The 25,000-nt window shown below is 42.0% G+C and overlaps 1 protein-coding gene across 2 annotated transcripts in view; it reads right to left on the reverse strand.

Moving 5' to 3' along the window:
* Window positions 1-25,000, reverse strand: part of dlgap2a (discs, large (Drosophila) homolog-associated protein 2a) — a 266,024-nt gene that overhangs the window by 71,097 nt on the left and 169,927 nt on the right. For both annotated transcript variants that reach the window (XM_060879001.1, XM_060879002.1), the window contains one exon: window positions 8,044-9,200. In XM_060879001.1, the coding sequence (XP_060734984.1) occupies window positions 8,044-9,200 (1,157 nt within the window). The remainder of the gene's footprint in view (window positions 1-8,043; window positions 9,201-25,000) is intronic.

Here is a 25,000-nt window from a genome sequence, read left to right on the forward strand (position 1 = left end):
AAAAAGCTTTCTTTCTTTCTTTCTTTCTTTCTTTCTTTCTTTCTTTCTTTCTTTCTTTCTCTTTTATTTCCTTACATATTCATATATTTCTGTACTGATTTCTTGTCAGTTTTTGCTTTATTTACATATTTTAACTTGCACTGGTGTAATCAAAGAGATGTTTAAAAGTCTAATCTCTCTCTCTTTCTCTCTCTCTCCCTCTCTTTCTCTCTCTCTCTCTCTTTCTCTCTCTCCCTCTCTTTCTCTCTCTCTCTCTCTTTCTCTCTGTCTCTGTGTTTCTCTCCCTCTCTCTTTCTCTTTCTGTCTCTCTGTCTGTCTCTCTCTCTCTCTCTCTCTCTCTCTCTCTCTCTCTCTCTCTCTCTCTCTCTTTCACTCCCTTAAGGACTGTGAGTGAGGGATTACTGTGAGCTACTTTTGCTGACAGGTTGTCACCAGCTGCTTTAATACTCCAGCTAATGACTGTGTTCTTGATGGGCTGATCACAGAAAAAAGATAGTAAGAGAGAGAAGAGAGAGAGAGAGAGAGAGAGAGAGAGAGAGAGAGAGAGAGAGAGAGAGAGACAGAAAGGCAGAGAAACCAAAGGGGAGAGGGGGAATCACAAAGAGAGACAGACTGAAACAATGAGACAGTCAGAAAGAAGAGCTGAGTGAGAGAGAGAGAGAGAGAGAGAGAGAGAGAGAGAGAGAGAGAGAGAGAGAGAGAGAGAGAGAGAGAGAGAGAGAGAGAGAGAGAGAGAACATAAAAGAGACATCTAAAGGTAAAGGACAAAATAGGAGTAAATCAAATTGAATTAAAGAGTGGTGGAGACAGACGAGTGTTAGAAGAAAGAGATGACCGAGAGCTTGATAAAAAAGGCAACAAAAGTGGTCATTAAGGCTCGCTATGTTAGTGTGAGTTCATGCTGCATTCGTCAAATAATATTCAAGTGTAAGATCACACATACACACACACACGTGTGTGTGTGAATATGTGTGTGTGTATATAAGTGTGTATGTGTATATGTGTGTGTACATGTGAGTATATAAGTGTGTAGGCGTGTATATATTATATATACACATACACGCATATTTGCACACATATTCACACACACACACACACACACACACACACACACACACACACACACACACACACACACCCTTGCTGGCCCAGTGAGAAGTGTAACTCTAGTAGTAGAGAAATGCTGATTGTGTTTGTTTGCAGCAGTGAAATTCCCTGATCGGAGTGAGAGAGAGATTCAGGACTCATCACTCTGACAGTCTGAGATCACTGACTCATCACATTTACTCACCAACCTCACGCTTCACAACACTATGTTACTGGGGATGTGTTTCTAGATTTCTCTAATTATAATTTACAGACTTTTATATTCCCACAGTCCCACATTTCTAGATTCCCACAGACCCACATTCCTAGATTCCCACAGTCCCACATTTCTAGATTCCCACAGACCCACATTCCTAGATTCCCACAGACCCACATTCCTAGATTTCCACAGACCCACATTTCTAGATTCCTAGATTCCCACAGACCCACATTCCTAGATTCCCACAGACCCACATTCCTAGATTCCCACAGACCCACATTCCTAGATTCCCACAGACCCACATTCCTAGATTCCCACAGACCCACATTTCTAGATTTCCACAGACCCACATTTCTAGATTCCTAGATTCCCTCAGACCCACATTTCTAGATTCCCACAGACCCACATTCCTAGATTCCCACAGACCCACATTCCTAGATTCCCACAGACCCACATTTCTAGATTCCCACAGACCCACATTCCTAGATTCCCACAGACCCACATTCCTAGATTCCCACAGACCCACATTTCTAGATTTCCACAGACCCACATTTCTAGATTCCCACAGACCCACATTCCTAGATTCCCACAGACCCACATTCCTAGATTCCCACAGACCCACATTTCTAGATTCCCACAGACCCACATTCCTAGATTCCCACAGACCCACATTCCTAGATTCCCACAGACCCACATTTCTAGATTTCCACAGACCCACATTTCTAGATTCCCACAGACCCACATTTCTAGATTCCCACAGACCCACATTCCTAGATTCCCACAGACCCACATTTCTAGATTTCCACAGACCCACATTTCTAGATTCCTAGATTCCCTCAGACCCACATTTCTAGATTCCCACAGACCCACATTCCTAGATTCCCACAGACCCACATTCCTAGATTCCCACAGACCCACATTTCTAGATTCCCACAGACCCACATTCCTAGATTCCCACAGACCCACATTCCTAGATTCCCACAGACCCACATTTCTAGATTTCCACAGACCCACATTTCTAGATTCCCACAGACCCACATTCCTAGATTCCCACAGACCCACATTCCTAGATTCCCACAGACCCACATTTCTAGATTCCCACAGACCCACATTCCTAGATTCCCACAGACCCACATTCCTAGATTCCCACAGACCCACATTTCTAGATTTCCACAGACCCACATTTCTAGATTCCCACAGACCCACATTTCTAGATTCCCACAGACCCACATTTCTAGATTCCCACAGACCCACATTTCTAGATTCCTAGATTTCCACAGACCCACATTTCCAGACTACTATTTCTACAGATTTTTAGATTTCCAGATTTCAATATTTTCAGACATCAATATTTCCACAGACATTTCCAGACTTTTAGGACCCCATCTTTACAGGGACTCATATTTTCAGAACCCTGTACTTCACACACCTTTCCAGGGACTAATGATGTCAGGGTTCTACATTTCCCAAACATGTTCCCTGCATCCTGTCCCCTACAATAAGACTGTTAGGCCGCGTTCACACTGCAAGTCTTAATGCTCAATTCGGATATTTTGCTCAGATCTGATTTTTTTTGTTTGGCTGTTCACATTACCTTTTAAAATGTGGCCTACATCAGATACCAGTGTGAACTGTTTGCTGTTTCGAACTGACCCGCATGCGCAAACGAACAATAACAATGACGTCACACGCAGCACGCCGTTGCGCTAAAGTTGGCGAGGTTATGGAGGAAGTAAGCATTTTCGCTTTTCTTTCTAAATGTTTGTGTAATGGCAGCACAGAGACGCAGTGTTTTGAAAATTTTCGGATGTCGAGGGCAACTTTTGATTATTTGATCCATTCTGTAGGCGTAGTCACGTTTGTGTGCGAACTCGCCGGCGCATAATTGTGACGAATGTCGATGTAGATTGACGTAAAAGTCGCATCAAATCCGCCTTGGTTGTTCACACTGCGGCCACATTGGAAAAAATCAGATTTGGGTCTGATTCAGGACCACATATGGAAGTGGTCTGAATCTGATTTGAAAAAATCCGATCTGGGCTAGATTTGTGTTCACACTACTCCTGAAGAAGTCTGACCTGGTCACATGACCCGAAAAAAAATCAGATTTGGGCCACTTTTACCTGCAGTGTGAACGTGGCCTTACATTGCTGTATTTTTCTTCACCACTCTAATTCTATATTATATTGAGGACTCTATATTCCCAGGTTGCTTTATTCACCATATATATCAGCTCAGTGTATTCACAGTACTGAGTTCCATCTATATAATAAGTCTGTATACCTATATATTAATGAAATAAATGCTTTGTTAACAAATATTTTTTTACCATATTAGGGCAACATAAGGAAGTCCATAGAGTGTAGGTCTCTGAGAAAGCATATAAAAAGTTTGTGAGATAATTAATCACAGGATCGGAGACTTTCCGATTTTAATCCTTGCCCTAATGAATATGCAAATCTGGATGGGAATATTTCTATTTAAAAAAGGAAAAAAGAAGGGCGGAGTCGATGCAAATAGATCCGTTTCCCCAGGTATTACATTTGTTGAGATTTGTTAAGTCTGTTTCCAGTAGATATTGTAAAGTTCTACTTTCGTATACAAATCGTTTCCTATAAAATATGTTTTTGCACGTTTAAGCACTTGCAGAATTTAAATGACTTTTGGGAAAGCCTTTGCATTCACCTTCACTTGAAATGAAATGCTTTCTGTAAACGGTAACTAACTATGGCACGGTTTACTTCTGCTTATTGGAATCCAAATCTGTGAGGGATTCTCTCATTTTTTTGCCTTTTTTTTCCCACAAAATCTCTGATCTGTCTCTGGACTGATGTCAGACTGGACTCGGATCAGTCGGCAGTCAGTAGTTGACAGAGAAAGAGGGAACACGAAAAAAAAGAGGAATAAAAGAGGAACACAAGGTAAGAGGGCAGTGTGTGTGTGTGTGTGTGTGTGTGTGTGTGTGTGCCCGCCCACCCACAGAGGAGCTTGTTCTCGAGTGTGAACAAGGTACCAGTTACCAGGGTGACTGAATTGGTGCAGAGCGGCTTTTCCAGCCAGTTTAACACCTGCATTCACTAACTTCATCGAAACACCACATTTAGTGTCCACATTTAGTGCCAACCCCCTCCCTCCCCCTCACACACACACACACACACACACACACACACACACACACACACACACACACACACACACACACACACACACACACACCAAAAGTTTCAGAATTACTGTTATAACCTCTAAGTTCTCCTTAATACCACAGAAATGTCCCTGGTTATGTTAGTTTTACTTCTGCACTCTGACAAACCTAAATGTATCACCATGAATTCTTCTCTAAGGAGATGTTTGTTTCATGTTCATGGAAGGAGTCTCCAGTGTCAGTGCTTTGTAACAGTTAGTTGTTCCGGACTGAGATGTGTATGCTCTGTGGTTTCTCAGTAACATCATGGAACCAATTGATGTAACTGTAAATGGATAAAAACATCATGGTAAAACATTAACTGTGAAAACACAAAAAATAAAAACAAGTACCCACACAGTGCACACACACACACATCTACAGTACAGAATCCATATCCGGTTCAGTGACGGACCTCGAAGACTGTCTTTCTGAATAACGACACACCAACCAAATGTATCCCATGAGCCTGATTCGAAGTCTCGCCAAACAAGAAATTAATCTAACGATTCCCGGAAATATTTGACATTTTAGAACGGTTTCTGTTTCATAAGTGTTCATGCTATCCAACTGAGGATACTAAAAGAAGAACGACTTGCGCACAGAACTGACCATCTGTGCCGAGTAGCTCGACATCCCACATGATCTGAGACAAACAGTAAAAGACATAGCAATAAAACAAACAAGCAAAAACTTTTTAGAATCGATTCTACTTGGAGCCACGTTCTTAACAAACAATTCCGTCTCTCTTTGCCTGACTGACCTTTCTGATAAAGACACCCCCAAAATAGCTTCTTTATTTCCTCCCTCCCATCCCCGATGCACATCGCTCGGTGTGGATGTTGCAACCTTTTAGTCAGTTTGCTTCAGAGCGAAGGGACATAAATCTCCCCAAGTGTGTGCGTCACCGAGGTCCGCATTGATAACAGCTGCCAAAAACAGCAGCCGGATGGATGGCCTGCGCTATTCTTGGCGCTGTGTGTTTATCACGGCTGAAGGAGCCCATTAAGTGGCGTGAAACACAGATGCATCAGAATCATCGGCTCTCGCATGGTCCAGGTCATGGCGGCACATGCTGGTAGTTAATCCTATCTGACGCGCTCGATGAACACAAACCTAAACTAATTGGCACCGTAACGATGACGGACCGAAGCAGGAGCCTAATACAGAGTGTCAGCAATCATTTTATTATATCCCTGCAGCTCCGAATAAGTAAATAAATTAGTAAAAAAAAAATGAAGAGTAATGTGGCTCTGGCTTTGTCCAGTGCAATTAGCCTGCAATTAAAGCCAATTAAGTGACCGATTTATAAAACCTCGCACTTAAACTGAAGTGATGATCATTGTGTATTTATAAACTGACACCTCTCATCCTTGACTGGACTGTCAACACCTATTTCACGAACCTGTAATTAGCCGTAGTGGGTTGATCGTGATCGCTTACAGTATATATATAGTAAGAGTATAGCTGCAGGGTCACATTGATTACAAAGATTTTGATGACATTTACAAATAACATGAGGAGATGAGATGAGATGAGATGAGACTTTCCTGAATAAGTGAAAGTGACGTGACATAAAGCTAAGTACAGTGACCCATACTCAGAATTCGTTCTCTGCATTTAACCCATCCAAAGTGCACACACACAGCAGTGAACACACACACACACACCGTGAACACACACCCGGAGCAGTGGGCAGCCATTTATGCTGCGGCGCCTGTGGAGCAGTTCGGGGGGTTCGGTGCCTTGCTCAAGGGCACCTCAGACGTGGCCGGCCCGAGACTCGAACCCACAACCTTAGGGTTAGGAGTCAGACTCTCTAACCATTAGGCCACGACTTCCCCCAATAATTAGGTGACTGTTGCTTAGGGGTCCAACCGTAGTTTCTGCTTCCGTCTAAAAAAACTGTTCATCTCAACAACGATCCCCTCCTGATCCCTCATTGTGGACAGCACACATCGGACCCACGGTAGCGAATCATCGAGCCCTTACGCCAAACCACGCTAATTAAATTTTACCCTCAAGTGGCCCAATCCATCCTACCGATGGATCCCACTTTAGATTGATCGAGAATATCTAATCCCTTACTACTACCCAAGCAGGACACTAAATAAATGCAGCTCATGAGCAGTGGAGCTTTCGTACGAGTCAGCAGGAGTGAGCAATTTTACAACATTAATCTTGGCTCTTTCTGCTTTCCCTGATGTGTTACCCTGATACCGCCAATGATAGCCCCAGTGAGCGGTCATCTTTCCTGAATGCCACCCAAGCCTCGGAACTATTTATGATCGGACAGAGAAGACCACAGAGTGCCAACGTAGCTAGGCCATAATAAAATCAATGCCTTTCAAGATGGAGGATTTTGTCATCCACATTGATGGTGTCATTGTTAAGCCTTTGCTAGTGGTTTGTAATCTTGGTGTATTGCTTGACCCCATTATGTACCTTTAAGCTGCACATAAATTCTCTCTCTAAAATTTTGATTTCTCACCACTGCAGCTTTTCACTGCTAACCACACTCTTGTTTTAACCACACTAGATCCCCAGTTCTGTCTAGTATCAACTAACTAACTAATTGATGCTGATTGGATTAACCCTGGTGTTATATGCAGCCACAGATCATTAGGGATGTCACTTGTATCACTTGATGGATACAATAGGACCTCTTCATATTCATTGTAAATATATTTATTTTTAAATAGGACTATAATTTACACAAGCACTTTGTCGATCATATTTTTTTTCTACTTAACTCTTATATTGTGGTGGAAGAGCTTTTTAAAATATTGCGACCGTTAGATAAAATGACAAAACGTGTTGGTTAAGTTTATGAATTGCAATCACTTCTGCTCAGTAGCTTTCCAGGACCTTTCCTTCATTTCATACAACTCTTCTGCCAGTACAGACCCTCGAGTCAGAAGGGATACTCTTTCCTTGGTGGAACCTTCATGTGCTATCTAACAAATTAAAGTTGTCTCATGTATTTTGTCTTTTATTAATTAAAACAGTTGCTGCTAAAAAAAAAAAAAAAGAAATAAGCTCACAGTTCTACAGAGATATGAACAACCCTGTTAGGGTGTCCGAAAATTACAGACAGCTATTTCTGCGGTCATAATTTGTTCCTCTCAAGCCCAAAAATAAAGGGGAACCTAAATAATGAAAGGTAGGAACAGTGATTTATTACTATTATGTGTTTGTGTACCATGCAATCAATGCTAATCAATATAGCTCACTGTTTGCAATATTTGTAAATCCGAGCAAAGCTCCTAAGGGCATCGAATTCTACTGCTATTGCTAATAAATCTGTCCCAAAATATGGCATTAAATTACCACTCTTCACACTCCATCATCAGAAACACAAACACAATCAGAAAGCACTTCAGCAACAGCAGGACTGTTAAATTGCTACATTATAGGTTTAGATATAATTTTGTTCTCCAAAAATAATTGTCAGTGCACTGCTACAGTTCTGTGCCAAAATGTAGACTGCAGGTTTAGAGCTCATATATTCTAAAAATGATCAACTGTTATAAAATCTTAAAGCTTTACTGACCTGAAGGTAATGACAAGGCCTCATGGGGGTCTTGAGGTCTTGAGGCATCATAGGCTTCTCGAGATTGAGCGAGGACTTGCGGTAGGCCTCTTTGGCCTGGCTAACAGTCAACGTGGACCAAGAGCTCCGCTTCATATACTTTCCCTCAGGAGCCAAGGCCATGCCCTCACAAGCTGAGCACTTCACATCATTGTTGCTCTTTGAGGTCTTAAGTGAAAGATCTCCAAAATGGCCTGGGACCGATTCCGGGTAGCAGTGACTTATGTGGTCCACATGGTGCCGACTCATGACACTGGGAGTCCGGTAGGTGCTGTCACTGTCTAGGTTATCATCAGAGCTCCACCAACCGGCAATCCCTGAGCGGTGCTTGGAGTCAGCTTTGCGCTCTTTACTCTTGCTCCTCTTGCTGTGTTTGTGGTGGCCGTGGTGGTGACCATGATGGTGGTGGCCACTTTCTGAGCGTGAGTCTCCTTTGGTGCCGTTCATCTTTGAGGAGCCTTCCAGCGAGTGGGACTTGGTAAAGAGCTTCTGCACAGAGTGCACCAGGTGGCGGATCCGACCTGGACTCTCGTTCCGCTGCTCGCTGTTGGTGGTAGCTGTGGATGTGCGCTGGTATTGCAGTGTGTGGAAGCCATCTCTGTGGATGGGCAGCTGCTTCTCAAATTGGTCCAGGAGGTTAGCTGGTATCCGGTTCATTTTGCCAGAACCGGAACCACTACCTGCACCACCTCCTACTACTCCACCCCCTCCGATAACACCACCACCACCTCCGCTGCCATGCCCAGTGGTGCCATCCTCCCGCGAACTCTCATGGTGTGAACTGTAATGCATCCTGGGAAATGTGCTGCTGGAAACGTGGTCAGAGGCCATGGAGACGGGCATCACCATGCACTCCGAATGGATAGAGCTCCGTGGCGAGCAACGGTGGTGGTCCATGGGGCAACTCTCCGTGGGGCTAAGAAGGTAAGACGAGCGGGAATCGGGAACACCATGCTGCAGGTGGTCAAGGGAGTGGTCGCAGTCTGTCAGGCCAAAGGTGTGTCCAGTTGTGATGTTTAGCTGGGGACGACCGCCTGAGAGACCTTTCATATTCCTGGGAGGGGAGGGGTAGCTGTCTTCATCGAAGTACTGGATGGGGGACCATGAATATGGCTGGTCTGCAAATGACAAGAAGAGACAAAGACACTATGGGTCAAAATAGTCCTGTACTTTTTATTATTCAGCTGTCAACTACTGTATACTTCTGCTTGATTCCTTTTTCTGTGCTTTGACTTTCTAACAATCATTCTTGGCTCAGCCACAGCTTAGGATTTATCAGGGCACAATGATGCTCTCAGTCTTTCACAATCTTGCCACTCAAATTGAAGCACAAGGCATGAAATTCCATGGAAACTCATTTACGAACCATCACTTGATTGCATAAAAATATTGCTAAAATATCCGAAAAACTTGTAAAATTCCAATAAACAACTTAAAAAAACCCAATAATAATAATTATACAACTTGTCAAGAACAAGCGCTGAGCCCTCCACAAGCACTTCCCTGTAAGTCAGATAGAGAACATGGTTAGCATTTCCATTTATCCAATGCAAAGTAAAATAATAGCCTATCATTTTAGCACCACAAAGCCATCCGTCAAAGCCAGCTTTGGTTGGAGAGTACTTTGAGGAGCGTCAGTAGTTGTCCTTGGAAAGCAACACTCTGAGATTAAAACCACATTTGCTGGAATCTTTCGTTAAGGTCAGACACAGGGACTCTAAGTTTGATCACTCTGATCACTTTTATTCTGTGACACTGCCATGCCACACTTGTTTTCTGCCTTTCTTAGTGGCCCGGGGTTGAATTAGAGATTTACAATGCAAGAAATAGATTTTATAGTAAATTGGGTAAATTGTAAAAAAGCAAAAAATAAATAAACCAAACAAACAAAAAAAGAAACAGTAATGGTGCTAACTTGAGCAACGTTTCAGCAACAGAAGTAATCACTAAGGGCCTTTTTACACCTGGTCACTTCATGTGTTGTCTCTGATCCGATAGCTATCTGATTTGTTAAAACTGTTCCATTTACATTAGACCACATAAACGCGTCTTGGCAAATCGGATATCGATCCGATCTTTCTACTCCCGCCCAAAATGCTAATATATTTTACCTAATTTCCGGGGTAATTGAAACGGAACACGCTTTGGTGCATGCGGTTTTCAGAATGCAATCAAAAAGAAGACGTAAAAACTCGTTACGACGGTTATGTTACAAAAACAGTGTTTACATTTATTTGTTTCTGGCGTGATGCACAACTCGTGAGTCACCTGCGAGTGACGTACTTCCGTTTGGGAGGAGTATAGTGCTGACGTATGTGGCTTGAACAACCACATTCATTTACACCTGTCCAGTTTCATCTGAAATGCGTCCCAGACCACCTCCTGAAGGGGTTTGTACCGTCGGATTTATATCTGTCTGGAAAACATTTCAGAGGGCATTTAGACCTGGTCTTTTTACCATCGGATAGCTATCTGATCACAGAAAACGCAGGAAGTGACCAGGTGTAAAAAGCCCCTTAGGCTCAGTGAAGTTTACCGAGATGCTTAGAATTGTAAGTAGATTTATTTTCACCCATACTTAGCCACATTTGTGTCCCTTAATTAATTTTAAATTTAATTCTTTCATTAACTGCCTTCATGCTCTGTCACTTCCTGAACATCTCGTCTCAGTGGAGGTGCTTGTTAAGACACTGTGCCAAAGAAAGTCTTTTCAGAAGAGTCAAAAGACAATTACCATACTTATTGGAGCATGGCATCTTGAGTCTCATGTAAATCTCCAAATGTCTGACCTTCATAAGTCAATGTAAAAAAAAAGAATGCTCAAAATCTTTAAAAGACAGGGGTCACACCAGCTGTTAGCTATTTAAAGTTGTTTTTAACATCTCTATGCTTATCTGTATCTTTAAACGCAGCATGGCTCTCTGGTGAGTGTCAAGGACTGTACCGTCACGTCCATGAGCAACCATGTCATGGAAAACCTGAAACTCCGACCACAATGTCTACTTTAAGACGAACAGTCAACGCTGTACAGATATATTTGCACATTTGTTCATCCCATTCTTCAAACACAGAATACTATAAAGGACATTTTGTCCTTTTATTGTATTAGCATTTAAATGGCAACACATCCAGCGCAAACGAGTCTGACAGATACAAACTCCCGTCCTTGTTTGGCTCGGGTAACAGGACTTAAAAAACAAAGTTAATGGATAATCAAGGCAGAAACTGCTTTCAAAGCAAAATAACATAACCTTCAGTGTTGGCACAGCCTCAGTTCGAGAGATGAATAAAATATAAAAGATTTCTGCAAATCTGTTGTTTGGCATTGATAAGATGCGGCAAAACGGAGCAGCGGGAAATCACAAAAGAGACAGCGCTCTAGTAACAATAGCAGATTTAAATCGTGCTGACACGTGAGATGCTTTCTTATCTGCACATACCCTGTTATCCACAACATCTACCACAATTGATTACTTCTTGCAAGTGGTTGGGGCCAAATTAATTAGTTAATTGTGATGCTTATTTTGTAAGGATTTCAATAAAAGGCTGTCATTGCATTTTACATTATTTGGCAAATGAACTTATCCAGGGTGACTTACATTTGTCTAATTTTACACATCCATGCAGTTGGGTGTCTTCCTCTAGAGCCCCATATTGGCAGCTTAGTGGTCTTGGGATTTGAACACATGAACTTCCAGTCTGTAATCCAATGCCATAACCACTGAGCTACCATTTCCCATTCAAACTGAAAAAAGTATTTTATTATAGCTTAGTAAGTGCTTTATCCTGGTCAGAATCATGGTGGAACTAGAATATATCCTGGAGACAAGAATATATCCTTGCTCAAGGGCACCTCAGTCATGGTATTGCCGGCCCAAGACTCGAACCCACAACCTTAGGGTTAGGAGTCAAATTCTCTAACCATTAGGCCACGACTTCCATGGGGTGCAGTTGGCGCTGCAAGTTCATCCCAAAGGTTTTCAGTAGGGTTGAGTTAGAGTCATGGAAATTGTAATGCGGTGTACAAAGACATTCTGTACAATTGTGTGCAAAAAAAAAACACATACTTTTGTCCATGTACTGTATTAATTATAAAATATATATTGAATATATTTTACAAAATATAATACATTTTTACGGGCACCTTTCAAGACACTCAATGCCACCTAAAAAAATAATTAAATAAAATATGATAAAAAAAGAAAGTGGGAACTCGAAATGATCCCATTTTAAAGTTTGGTCAATTTGAGCTATAAAGTTCAAACCTTGCTCTCTCAAAACACTGATCTGATTGGTCCATTGTACAGATTTAACCGGCTAATGTGTCTATGTTGATTGATGTAAAACAAATACTTTTTAAAACTCATATAAAGTAAACTGACATTTTATTTACTTGATGGTGTGAATGGCCATGCTGAGGTCATACTGTATGAGGTCATATGCTGAACTCTGAGACCTTCCCAACATTTCAATAGGTATTTCCAGTATTCTATCTTTGTCAGAGATCTGAAATTCTGATATGCAAGCATTCATTGAACAATGCATTAAACAAAACAATAGAGCCCAGTTTATGGATGTATAGGGAAAGAAAGGTAGAGAGTCTGGGAGCAGTGACGCTAAAAGGTAGTCAGTAGGTCAAGACTGGTCAGTAGGCCAGCTAAGGAGGATCACAGGAAGTGCACAGGGACGACGTGGTGGAGGGTCAAGCGGTGAAGCTGTGAAGTGTGGATATGCTGTGCAGAAAAGATAGCAATGCAGTAATGAATCCAAGATGGTTAGAAACCATGGATAAGCATTTGTGTTGAGAAAGAAATCCGTAGAGATTGGAAGAAAGCATTCACACACCTTTATACCTAGGGGGCACGCAGTGTTTCCGAGAAGAGAAAAGAGAGTAAAGAAACCTTTAGGGTTCTAGCATGTATGCTTTTTATTAATCGGTTACTGTTGTCAGAGTGGTGACCACTAACAAACTCATTGAATCCAGATATCCATTTCTCTAAGGGCCTTTTTACACCTGGTCACTTCATGTGCTGTCTCTGATCCGATAGCTCTCTGATTTGTTAAAACTGTTCCGTTTACATTAGGCCACATAAATGCGTCTCGGCGAATCGGATATCGATCCGATCTTTCTACTCCCGCCCAATACGCAAATATATTTTACCTCATTTCCGGGGTAATTGAAATGGACCACGCTTCGGTGTATGCGGTTACTACAAAAAACAGCGTTTACTGTTTGCTGCATTTTCGCTGGCAGCAGCAGCGCATTTTAAGACCCAACGAGACGCCTGGGTGAAAGATCACCTGCGAGTGACGTACTTCCATTTGGGAGGAGTATATCAGTTGTCAGTTCATTTACACCTGTCCAGTTTCATCTGAAACACGTCCCAGACCACCTCCTGAAGGGGTTTGTACCGTCGGATTTATATCCGTCTCTAAAACGTTTCTGAGGGCATTTAGACCTGGTCTTTTTACCATCGGATAGCTATCTGATCACAGACAACGCATGAAGTGACCAGGTGTAAAAAGCCCCTAAAAGGTAATGATGATTATTCTAGTTGTTTAGCATTAATATTTCAATTTCCTGATCTCATTTCATAAGCTGGAGACTGAGCAAGAAAGCTAATGTCCTGAAAATCCTCTGGAAAAACTGTAAAATCTCAGGTCTCAGCAAACAAGCTTCCCTGGTGGTTAAATTCGAAGCATTCGAAGGAAATATATAACCTGTAACAAAGCCTTTAGGTCAGAGCAATCCAGGATCATAAATGTGCTTAACATGAGCATCAATATCTATAGATTTCTCATCACTGTCACAGTAAAAGATCATAAAAACATCTTCAAACTATCACCAAACAATATGTGGCGCTTTATCCGAAATCATGTCACGAACAAATAGATGGATAAGAAAGCCCGATCATCTATTATTGCAGAGGTTAAGTGATGGCTTGTAGAAAAGCGGTGCTTTTATTACAAAATCAGAAACGGGGGAAATCGTGTCCTTAACCCCCAGAGAAGCAGCAATGACCAGCAGACTGTTTGATTTAAGTCCGAATCAGTAGATAAAGTGGACGTGGCCATCAGTGCTTTAGTGGTAATGGATTTTCTAATAGTCTAGTTTTTTTTTTTGGATATAAAGAAATGAAAGAGAGACGTGATAGTTAGCTATGAGGTGATCTCTCCTCCATTGTGGAGTGAGAGGTTTGCCAGGAAGTATCAGTAAAATTCCTGCAAGGACAAGGAGCATGACAAATAAGAGCTGAAAGCAAAAAAAAGCTGATGAGACATAGGCTTTAAATGTGTGGCGCAGAGTCAGCGAGAAGAGTGTATCACGAAGGAGAGGGTATATCTTTTATAGTGGAGAGCTGTTTTTCACATCAGTATGACCTTTAAGACGTAGGTTCGTATGAGAGGATGACTAGAGCAGTAAAAGAAATGGCCAGAATCAGGGCCAAAGCACTGACTTGTACAGGGTACTTCAACCTTCAACAAAAAATGCAAACAGTACTAGCATGAAAAGAATACTAATCAGACTGTGAGGTATCATTTCGTTCTAACTAGCTGTTTTTTTTTTGATAGTTTGCAGCAGACCTTGAACTGCATTTTAGACCACATGCTGTATAAGTGATTTTGGCACTCCGGTCACGGAACACGAGCAGGTAATAAGTCAATACTTAGATATACTGTACTGTATGTCCGTAGCTCACGACTGCTGGACTTGCCTCTAGTGTTGGGGTTGGGGAAACTTCTTGTTTTACTAGTCACGTCAAGTTCTTAATTACTCACTAACTGGCAAGGGATGCTCGAGGTCACACAAAAAATGATTTTGGAAACCCAACTATGAGGTAAGGCAAACGGGTAGCACCGAGGCAATGCACTACATATTTACCACCTCATCCTCTTATATGGAGGAAGGCACTTCCTTGTTGCCCTGGCAAATATTTACATTTCATTTACAGCATTTGGCAGACACCCTTATCCAGAGCGACTTACATTATCTAATTTTTTATACAACTGAGCAATTAAGGGCCTTGCTCAGGGGCCCAAAGGTGGCAGCTTGGTGGACCTGGGATTGAACTCACAACATTCTGACTGGTAGCCCAACACCTTAGCCACTAGGCTACCACATGCCCAAATATGGTTTCTAAAATCCTGGACTCATAAGCATCTTAATTCTCTCTGATTGGAAACCATCTGTCCTGGAGAGCACTGGGAGAATTTTCTGATGTCCACGGTTGTCAGAAATAATGCTTTAGAGTCTGTGAATGACCAAAAGAGTCAAAAGGTTAGTGCAGGTAAACTTACAGAAATGGGTCCAACATCTGCAGAGTGTAGATAATTAATAAAAACAATCTATGTTGTACTACATAATCGAACCAGTTGTGTGAGCTAAAATCAGAGTCCCTGAGGCCATTTTGCATATGATGTGCACTGGGATTCGAGTTGTTGCATCAGCAGCTCTGGAGAAAAGCACTGCAGTGCTGCTAGCTGGATATCCGAATAGCCTTTAGCAATCTGTGCTGAACGCTAAGAGTCAGAGATGATGTAATACAGAATAGACACCTGTGCAGTTTAGAGTCTGATATCTCATTTTCTCATTTTCTACCGCTTATCCGAACTACCTCTTGTCACAGGGAGCCTGTGCCGTCATCTCAGGCGTCATCGGGCATCAAGGCACAAGGCACACACTCTCATTCACTCACACAATCACACACTACGGACAATTTTCCAGAGATGCCAATCAACCTACCATGCATGTCTTTGGACCGGGGGAGGAAACCGGAGTACCCGGAGGAAACCGAGGCACGGGGAGAACATGCAAACTCCACACACACAAGGTGGAGGCGGGAATCGAACCCCCAACCCTGGAGGTGTGAGGCGAACGTGCTAACCACTAAGCCACCATGCCCCCCGTCTGATATCTGTGGAAATGAATTCATGCCTTTAAACAGAATGGTTCAAAAAAATACTGACACCGATGCGTTTGTACTGTATGTGTATCTCATATTACATGGCTTTATTTTGAATGATATACTCGTTTACTCATATAGAGGTTTATTAAAAATGTTACAGTGAATGTACTTTTTTGTTTTGCTAATTACTCTAATTACATGATCGGAGTATCCGTCAAAGTCAAATATTCCACACTGTACATTTACTATACAGGACTTTTAAATTCTGCTTAAAAATGAATTTACAAAAGTCTCAAGATGTAAACAAAATGACTTTTCCCCAACTTAGCAGCGATTAATAAAAATTGTTGTGATATTGGTATAATATACTTGTGGAACCTTAGTGTTAACCTGAAAGCTAACATCAGGTTCGCTAATTAAGTCTCTGATGGAATGGATTGTAATAAGGCAGAATAACATCACCTTATTCTACATTTTCAACCTCAACCTAAAAAGCAGCAGACAAACAAACAAACTATTAAAGAAAATAGTGAAATTCTGTTCAAATAAACACATGAACATGAACCAGGCAAGAACTTTCGATAATTTTCTGGCTTAGTGAGTTAGCATGTTAGCCGTAGCATGTTAGCCTCGCAGCTCAGAGGCTCTGCTTCTTCCTACCCTGCATGTGGCACTTGCGTGTTCTCTCTGTGCTTTAGGGATTTCCCTCAGTCTAAAGGTTTTAAATAATGGCCGTGTCTCAATCAGCTGTCTAGCTCCCTAGGTAATGAATCAGTATATAGTTCAGTAGGAGTTGGGACACTGGTAAGGACACTGACTCAATACTGACTAGTTTCTCTCCTGTTGTTAACTGGATCGTAGGCTTAAAATAAAAGACTTAAAAGTCGTTCGACTCGAACAAACCATACATAGAGCGTTAAATACATTTTAAACATGTTTTATGCTAATCATTTGAGAGCTAAAAGAATGATCAAAAGCTATTTATAGTGCTACGAAGTCGAGCTGAGAGACTTCAGAAAATGTGACATCATTTCCTGTGAGCATTGATAGTGAGCTCCTGGTGTCTGTGGTGGATTTTGATTTATATTAGGATTTTGTAATTGAGAGAGAGAGAGAGTGAGAGAGAGAGAAAGAAAGACCACGCCCTTAAAATGGCCGACTCCCTGATCAGCATACTGAGTAGTGAACTCCGTCTCAGGTTTTGAGACACACCCGATTATACAAGCAGAATAAAGTGGATAAATATAGAGTTCAGCGTCAGTTCAGGCAGGCCACATAGTCAAGCTCGGCTATCAGCTGATGTCAATTTTCTAACCCCGCCCATCAGCTGATCTGATTCCTAAGCGCGCTATTGGTCCCTTTCAAACAGGACGCCCTATTTAAATGCTTTTTTCAGTCTGTCTGCTTGGCTGTTTTCTCTGCATTGCTGCAACCCACCTCCTCCCCTAGCTCCTCCCCTAGCTCCTCCCCTAGCTCCTCCCCTAGCTCCTCCCCTAGCTCCTCCCCCAGCTCCTCCTTGAAACTTTGTGTTTAACTTAATCAGTGTCATTCTGTTGTCACTGATGCAGGCTCTGTTCTAAATGGGGGATTTTGTCTTGCTGCTTTCCCAGTTAAATGGGAGATCGTCCCCCCACGAAGCTGCTGCTGTTCCGTGACTAGCTTTCATGGAGCTCATGAAAAGGATGGGGAATTCAGAACAGAGCCATACCGCCAAATGTCAATTTTATAAGCTTGCAAATAAAAAAAATTTAAATATATGTCAAAGAATTGTCTTCATTTTGACTCAAGTGGTCCTGACTGAATTCTCTACAATGTTTATATAGACACAGTGAAGCCTACTGACATTATCACTGCAGCAATCAGTCATCTGCACAATGGGACAAATAGGTTTTAAAAAAAAAAAAAAAAAGAATCAAGACGCCTTTTTTTTTTTGCACAATGAACAATTTTGTAAAAATGAATTGGATAAAATGAATTCAGGAGGAATTTTCCAGTGATGTCTCTTTTTGTTTCAAAACATTTGATCCTTTTGTTATTTGTTGAAATCTTTCTCTTATTATGAGAATAGAAATATGGCAGAAGCTCTGACTCTAAAAAGAAATAAAATCATTTGCAATTGATGAATTACAATAAAAAAAAGTGTGGGAGATTTTGTGTTACAGAAGAACATGAAGATAATCTGATTGGTCTATTATGTATCTCTGCAAACCTTCTTCACCTTATCCACCTCTCTCTCTCTCTCTCTCTCTCTCTCTCTCTCTCACTCACCTCTCTCTCTCTCTCTGTCACCTCTCTCTCTCTCTCTCTCTCTCTCTCTCTCACTCACCTCTCTCTCTCTCTCTGTCACCTCTCTCTCTCTCTCTCTCTCTCTCTCTCTGTCACCTGTCTCTCTCTCGCTCTCTCTCACTTCTCTCTCTATCTCTCTCTCTCTCTCTCTCTGTCACCTGTCTCTTTCTCTCTCTCACCTGTCTCTCTCTCTCTCTGTCACCCCTCTCTCTCGCTCTCTCTCACCTCTCTCTCTCTCTCTCTCTCTCTCTCTCTCTCTCTCTCTCTCTCTCTCTTTCTCTCTCTCTCTCTCTGTCACCTGTCTCTGTCTCTCTCTAACCTGTCTCTCTCTCTCTGTCACATGTCTCTCTCTCTGTCACCCCTCTCTCTCTCTCTCTCTCTCTCTCTCTCTCTCTCTCTCTCTCACTCACCTCTCTCTCTCTCTCTGTCACCTCTCTCTCTCTCTCTCTCTGTCACCTGTCTCTCTCTCGCTCTCTCTCACCTCTCTCTCTATCTCTCTCTCTCTCTTTCTCTCTCTCTCTCTCTCTCTCTCTCTCTCAGAAACACGACAACAACAGCTCCAGATACCTAAGACATAAATTTCTTTCCATCCACATTTTTTGATGATTACAGATGATTACATGAATGATTATGTAACGTGCTGCAGACGTCATGGATCTTTATCACGGACACCGAGACTCTGCTCTTAACAGAGATCTTAAAAAATCATCTACAAAGTACACAAGCGTTTCTGCAGCGTTTCTGTTTCTTTCTTCACCTCGAGATCTGAAACGCTCCACTGAAGCGATCTGATCAAATGTTTATCACTAAAGAAATGAATTAGCAATGAGGTGATGAACAGACTTATCTGTTTGGGGAACAACGGGACTCTCTTGCTAAACCTGAGACGGAAAGATAAAGCCATGGAGGAGGATTAGGGAACAACAGCGCTGAAGGAAGGAGAGAGAACTAAAACTTATAAACGTTTGTAAAAAAAACTATAAAAGTCAACGAATTTTTGGTTAAATGTCAAGTCCTGAATTCATCTCAGCTCCTAACATAGCTTACAAATGTCTAACTATGAATCTTAGCTCCAAAGTGATTCATGACCAATCACAGAGCAACTCTGAACAAGGAAAATACAACAACTTTTATCTTAGAGAGGAGGCGGGGCTTAACCCGTTACTAGGTGACACATTCTTCTGAAGACCGTGATTGGTTGTCGAATACAAAAACAAATAGGGACACTTTTAAAATCTGGTCTATTATAAACCTTCACTTTGTATCTATGTTAAGATATTTAAGGTTATATGGTATAGGGATTACGTCTGTGTTCTGTATAAATGTAATAAATGTAAATGTAAATGTCTCCGACACAGAGCAGAAATGTCATATAGACAAATTATATCATTTCTAAGGGCACGGTGGCTTAGTAGTTAGCACGTTCGCCTCACACCTCCAGGGTTGGGGGTTCGATTCCCGCCTCCACCTTGTGTGTGTGGAGTTTGCATGTTCTTCCCGTGCCTCGGGGGTTTCCTCCGGGTACTCTGGTTTCCTCCCCGGTCCAAAGACATGCATGGTAGGTTGATTGGCATCTCTGGAAAATTGTCCGTAGTGTGTGATTGTGTGAGTGAATGAGTGTGTGTGTGTGCCCTGTGATGGGTTGGCACTCCGTCCAGGGTGTATCCTGCCTTGATGCCCGATGACGCCTGAGATAGGCACAGGCTCCCCGTGACCCGAGGTAGTTCGGATAAGCGGTAGAAGATGAGTGAGAGAGAGAGAGAGTAATATCATTTCTGCCTCTATGGCATTTCAGCTCTGTTTCAGAGATGTTAGAGTCTTTAAATGACACAGCAGCATAGTGGAGATGTTACCTCTAATGTGATTGGTCACAAAAATAATCCCTATATGATCTAATCTGTATTATCTTATTAACTCATTATCATTATTAAATATCGTACACAACACGTTTCTTCTCCTTCTTCACTTTTCAGTCATTTTCTCCTCTGATAAAGAAACTCTTCATCCTCTTAAAAGTCCTCAGCACTTCTCCTAACACTTTTTGACCTTATGAGTTCTTTTAAGGGTTAAGATGCTTTATTATTTTTCTTAAATAAAGAGTGATAGATTGTCAGAAGCTTATTGACGGTGATGCTGAGGTCATGTGACTGTGTGTGGTGGAGTTCTATGTTTATAGCCTCTCTTACGGAGGACAGAGATAAGATGTGATGGAACAACGGCCAGTGTTTCAGACTTCCCGCATACGGATGCCGTTTTCTAAAAGTCCTTCAAACATCTCCAGGAAGGCATTTCACATGTGTTTAGGTGTAAAGCCCTACTCACTGGTGGGGATGAGTACTCGTACACCAATTCAACACTAATTCTGTTTTCTTGTGGAGCCGGTCGTGTTTCCCTGAGCAGAAGAGAAGGGGTTCTGCATTGAAGCTGAGTGTGAGCGATGCTGTGGATTGTACTCCAGCCCACGCAGTACAGAAAAAGCACGCTGGGGGATCCGGAGAAAGCTTTCGCATTTCAGCAACCCTGAGAACCCCAGGACGTGAAAAGCGTGCGCTGCCTTGCCATAGGAAAGCCTTTATGAGTAACGCGCTTACGCAACATTCAAGGATGCACTCTCAGAGGGCTTTAAATCAGATCTACGGTTGTCATGGTAACCAGCCGCTCAAAACCGCTGCTCTTTATCAGGCTTTCAGAGACAAGGTCAGAGTTTCGCATCTTTAACCGTAAAAACATCCGTGCTCTATTGACCTCGAGCCAGGAAACAAAAACATGCCTCCGATCACGCCATGAAAACATCGGAACGTCACTACAGACTATTTACAAAATTTTTTAAAAAAAAAATTGCTTTGTCGCTCTCCAAGAGATCTACACAGAACGCATTTATTTGAGGGGGACAAGGTTCTACTGGGCTCTAAGCACACAACCACACGGTTCTACATCAATCCTCAAGGAGCTTTTTTTTTAAAAAAAAATGTACTCAAAAACACCATCTAAACTCTATCTAATTTCACATATTCTTTATAAACCATATAAGGCAAACGGGGATCATTTATTTGGACTGATTAATGATCTGATTAATGAACTTCATAAGAGTCATAACAGTCACTCTGCTTCATCACATCACTTGATCTTTGATAATGTTTGTGTAACTGCACAACACTGACGGTTTTATTCTGTCTGATCTCGACCCAGTTTTGGAGATCAGATGCATCACTCACTAATAATCAGCATAAAGATGGAGCTTATATATATATATATATATATATATATATATACAGGGCTGTCAAGTGTCACACATTGATGGTGACAGACGTCCCGCCACACATCGTATTTCTCACGCAGAAAACCTTTTTGACTATTGATCATATATTTAATAAACCGCAGCACCCAAAATGTATCTGTCCGCACCGCTGTCTCTATGGAACCGGGCAGGAATCAAGCGCATCTCACCTGGAGTTCTTAGTCGAGCCTGACACTTATGAGCCAATCAAAAAAAGAGGCTACACAATAGCCAATCAGAGAATAGCACTATTGTATCTGGGTAAGATTTAACACAACAAACAATGAAAAAAAAACATATTCATTAGCGAAGGTATTTACGATGGTCAGTTTGAACAAAACCTCAACACGAAACAGCTTGTCTCTGGACAGGACATTGTCCTCAATCATGACCCTAAAAATGTCTGGGCTTGTGCTGAACTGTGGGGGTTGGAGATGTTACACTTGCCTGTCTTCAATACTTGAGAGCCCTGTATATATATATATATATATATATATATATATATATATATATATATATATATATATATATATATATATATATATATATACATATCGTCGCTGTCGGGCGGAAACCTCGTATGTCCAAATTTGGTCAATTTCATATTTTTTCACATATCGATGCTATTGGTCAGTCTATTTATTTTTACAAGTTATTAACCAATCTAAAGTCTTGAAAATAGCTTGAGCACAAATCTCATAACTCCATTGGACACTTCAACTGTCCACCTCTTCTTCACTCCGTGTGAGAGCTTCACGGCATATTTCTCCTCAAGAAGAGTCGCAACGAATCAACACGTCTTCTGAGGTAAATGTCTTCAAAACACTGGGCTCAAAGAAAAAAAAAACCGCTAGTTCTGGTGCTCGTCTGAGGACAGGAATTTAGCGCAAGACAATCCACTGCAACGCGGACTAAACCCTGTGCACTGCAGATAAGGTACGCCGTTTTTTTAACTTCCTGAAAAATAACGCTTTTGGAGATACGAGGATTCCGCCCGACAGCAACGAGATATATATATCTGCTCTTATAAAAGAAGCGAGGTTGTTAAGTATAATCTCTGAGCTGTATCTAATTCACTGATCTAAACTTGCTGAAGCACTCAGACCCTTCTGCTGTGTTTTATTTTATGGTCACCTCACATGCTCATAAATGCATAGTGCTGAGGATTAAGAGACTGGTTTTATTTAATGTCCAATAGAAATCCCACACATTGTTTCTGAAAGGTTCTCTGATAACCTCGTAGAGCTGCGTGTCACTTAAAAGCTCTGCCTGAGTGGATTTCATCTCAGAGACGAAAGACAAGGAACAAATGGAAGAAATTAGTCGGCAGTACCAGAGATTAGCACTGGAACGGTCTGAAACACCAGCGATTTATACACTGCGTCGTCTCCAAATGTCCCGTCCTCATCTGCGAAAGCTTCTTTCCTCCGAACAGCTTATTAAAAACTACTTAAATTCCCTGTAGCTGAACTTCCAGCGGCTGACAGGAAGCTGACAGGATGACAGGAATCAGATACCGCTCCTGAGATAATTAGCAGATTTTACTTTACCTGGAATAAAATACAATGCAGGAAAGAACCAGCAGCTCGCTATAGAGTGTCACACAACATCATAAGCAGAGTGAGAGAGAGAGAGAGAGAGAGAGAGAGAGAGAGAGGGACAGAGAGAGAGAGAGGGACAGAGAGAGAGAGGGAGAGGGAGAGAGAGGGAGAGAGAGACAGGGAGAGAGAGAGGGAGTGAGAGAGGGAGTGAGAGAGAGAGGGAGAGAGAGACAGGGAGAGAGAGAGAGGGAGAGGGAGAGAGAGGGAGAGAGAGAGGGAGTGAGAGAGGGAGTGAGAGAGAGAGGGAGAGAGAGACAGGGAGAGAGAGACAGCGAGAAAGAGAGAGGGAGAGAGACAGAGCGGGAGAGAGAGCGAGATTGAGAGAGAGGGAGAGAAAGAGAGAGGGGGGGAGCGAGAGAGAGAGAGAGAGTGAGAGAGAGAGAGAGAGAGAGAGAGACAGACAGGGAGACAGAGAGAAAGAGATAGAGGGAGAGAGAGAGACAGAGAGAGACACACAGAGAGAGAGAGAGAGAGAGAGACAGAGAAAGAGAGACAGACAGAGAGAGAGAGACAGACAGAGAGAGAGAGAGACAGACAGAGAGAGAGAGACAGACAGGGAGACAGAGAGAGAGAGAGACAGAGAGTTCAGTGTGATGCTCGCTCAACACTGGCTGTAACACTAACAGGACAAATATGTAACTTTCTCCCTAATGAGTGAGACCCAGATGATTCACTTATTCACCTGAATAAACAAGTGTTAATTGTTGGACACTTCATGCACTCAACACTCAGTGGCTTTGACGTAAAAGCTGAAACATGGTACTGGGTGCTGACTCAGGATGAGTACCGTTACCTACAGTATGTGCAATATACATCTTTATATACATTATGTTTTGTATATACTGTATATTACATTATGGCTCTATTCTTTTTATATATTTGCATTTTCTTTCTCTTTGCTGCTATAACAGTGAAATGTCCCCATTGTGGGACGAATAAAGGTTTATCTCATCTCATCTCATCTCATCTCATCTCATCTCATCTCATCTCATCTCATGTCATCTATCTTAACATTTCAAGAATCCGACAATGTGGAGGAGAAATCTTACAAATCTTTTTTTTTTTTAATTAGCCCACACACTCTGTTATTTATTCTTTACATTTTAAAAATTCAGTGTATGCTAAATGCTAAAGATAGCGGTGTCACGTCATGTGTGTTTGGACTGGGAAATGGTTTCTACTTCCTCTTGGTAAAAAAAACCTAGTGGCCTATTTGAGACCTTCTAATATTCATACACCAGACACTAAAGTATATAGTGCATAGTGAAAGTGTGTAGTGTATGTATAGAATGTCATTTGTTACACAGCTAACGTGTGAACTTAGCTAATTTAACTTTAGCTAGAATTTTACTTTCTTCCTCGTTGTGTAAGTGATGTGACATACGGCTAAGTACGGTGACCCACACTCATCCAAAGTGCACACACACAGCAGTGAACACACACACACAGTGAACACACACCTGGAGCAGTAGGCAGCCATTTATACTGTGGCGCCCGGGGAGCAGTTGGGGGGGTTCGGTGCCTTGCTCAAGGGCACCTCAGTCGTGGTATTGCCGGCCCGAGACTCGAACCCACAACCTTAGGGTTAGGAGTTAAACTCTCTAACCATTAGGCCACTTCCCCCCAAGCTACTGAAATCAATGCGAGTCTAATGGCATTACCAAAGAAAACTTTTTTTCTGTAAAAGATTGAAGATCTCTCTCTCTCTCTCTCTCTCTCTCTCTCTCTCTCTCTTTCTGTCTGTCTCTCATTCTGTGTGTGTTACAATTTAAATTGTATTTATCAGGCCCTCTTACATTGTTATGGGTTATGCACACACAAACACACACACACACACACACACACAC

Source organism: Tachysurus vachellii, chromosome 10, assembly GCF_030014155.1.
Source record: "Tachysurus vachellii isolate PV-2020 chromosome 10, HZAU_Pvac_v1, whole genome shotgun sequence".
In the NCBI taxonomy this organism is placed as follows: Eukaryota; Metazoa; Chordata; class Actinopteri; order Siluriformes; family Bagridae; genus Tachysurus; species Tachysurus vachellii.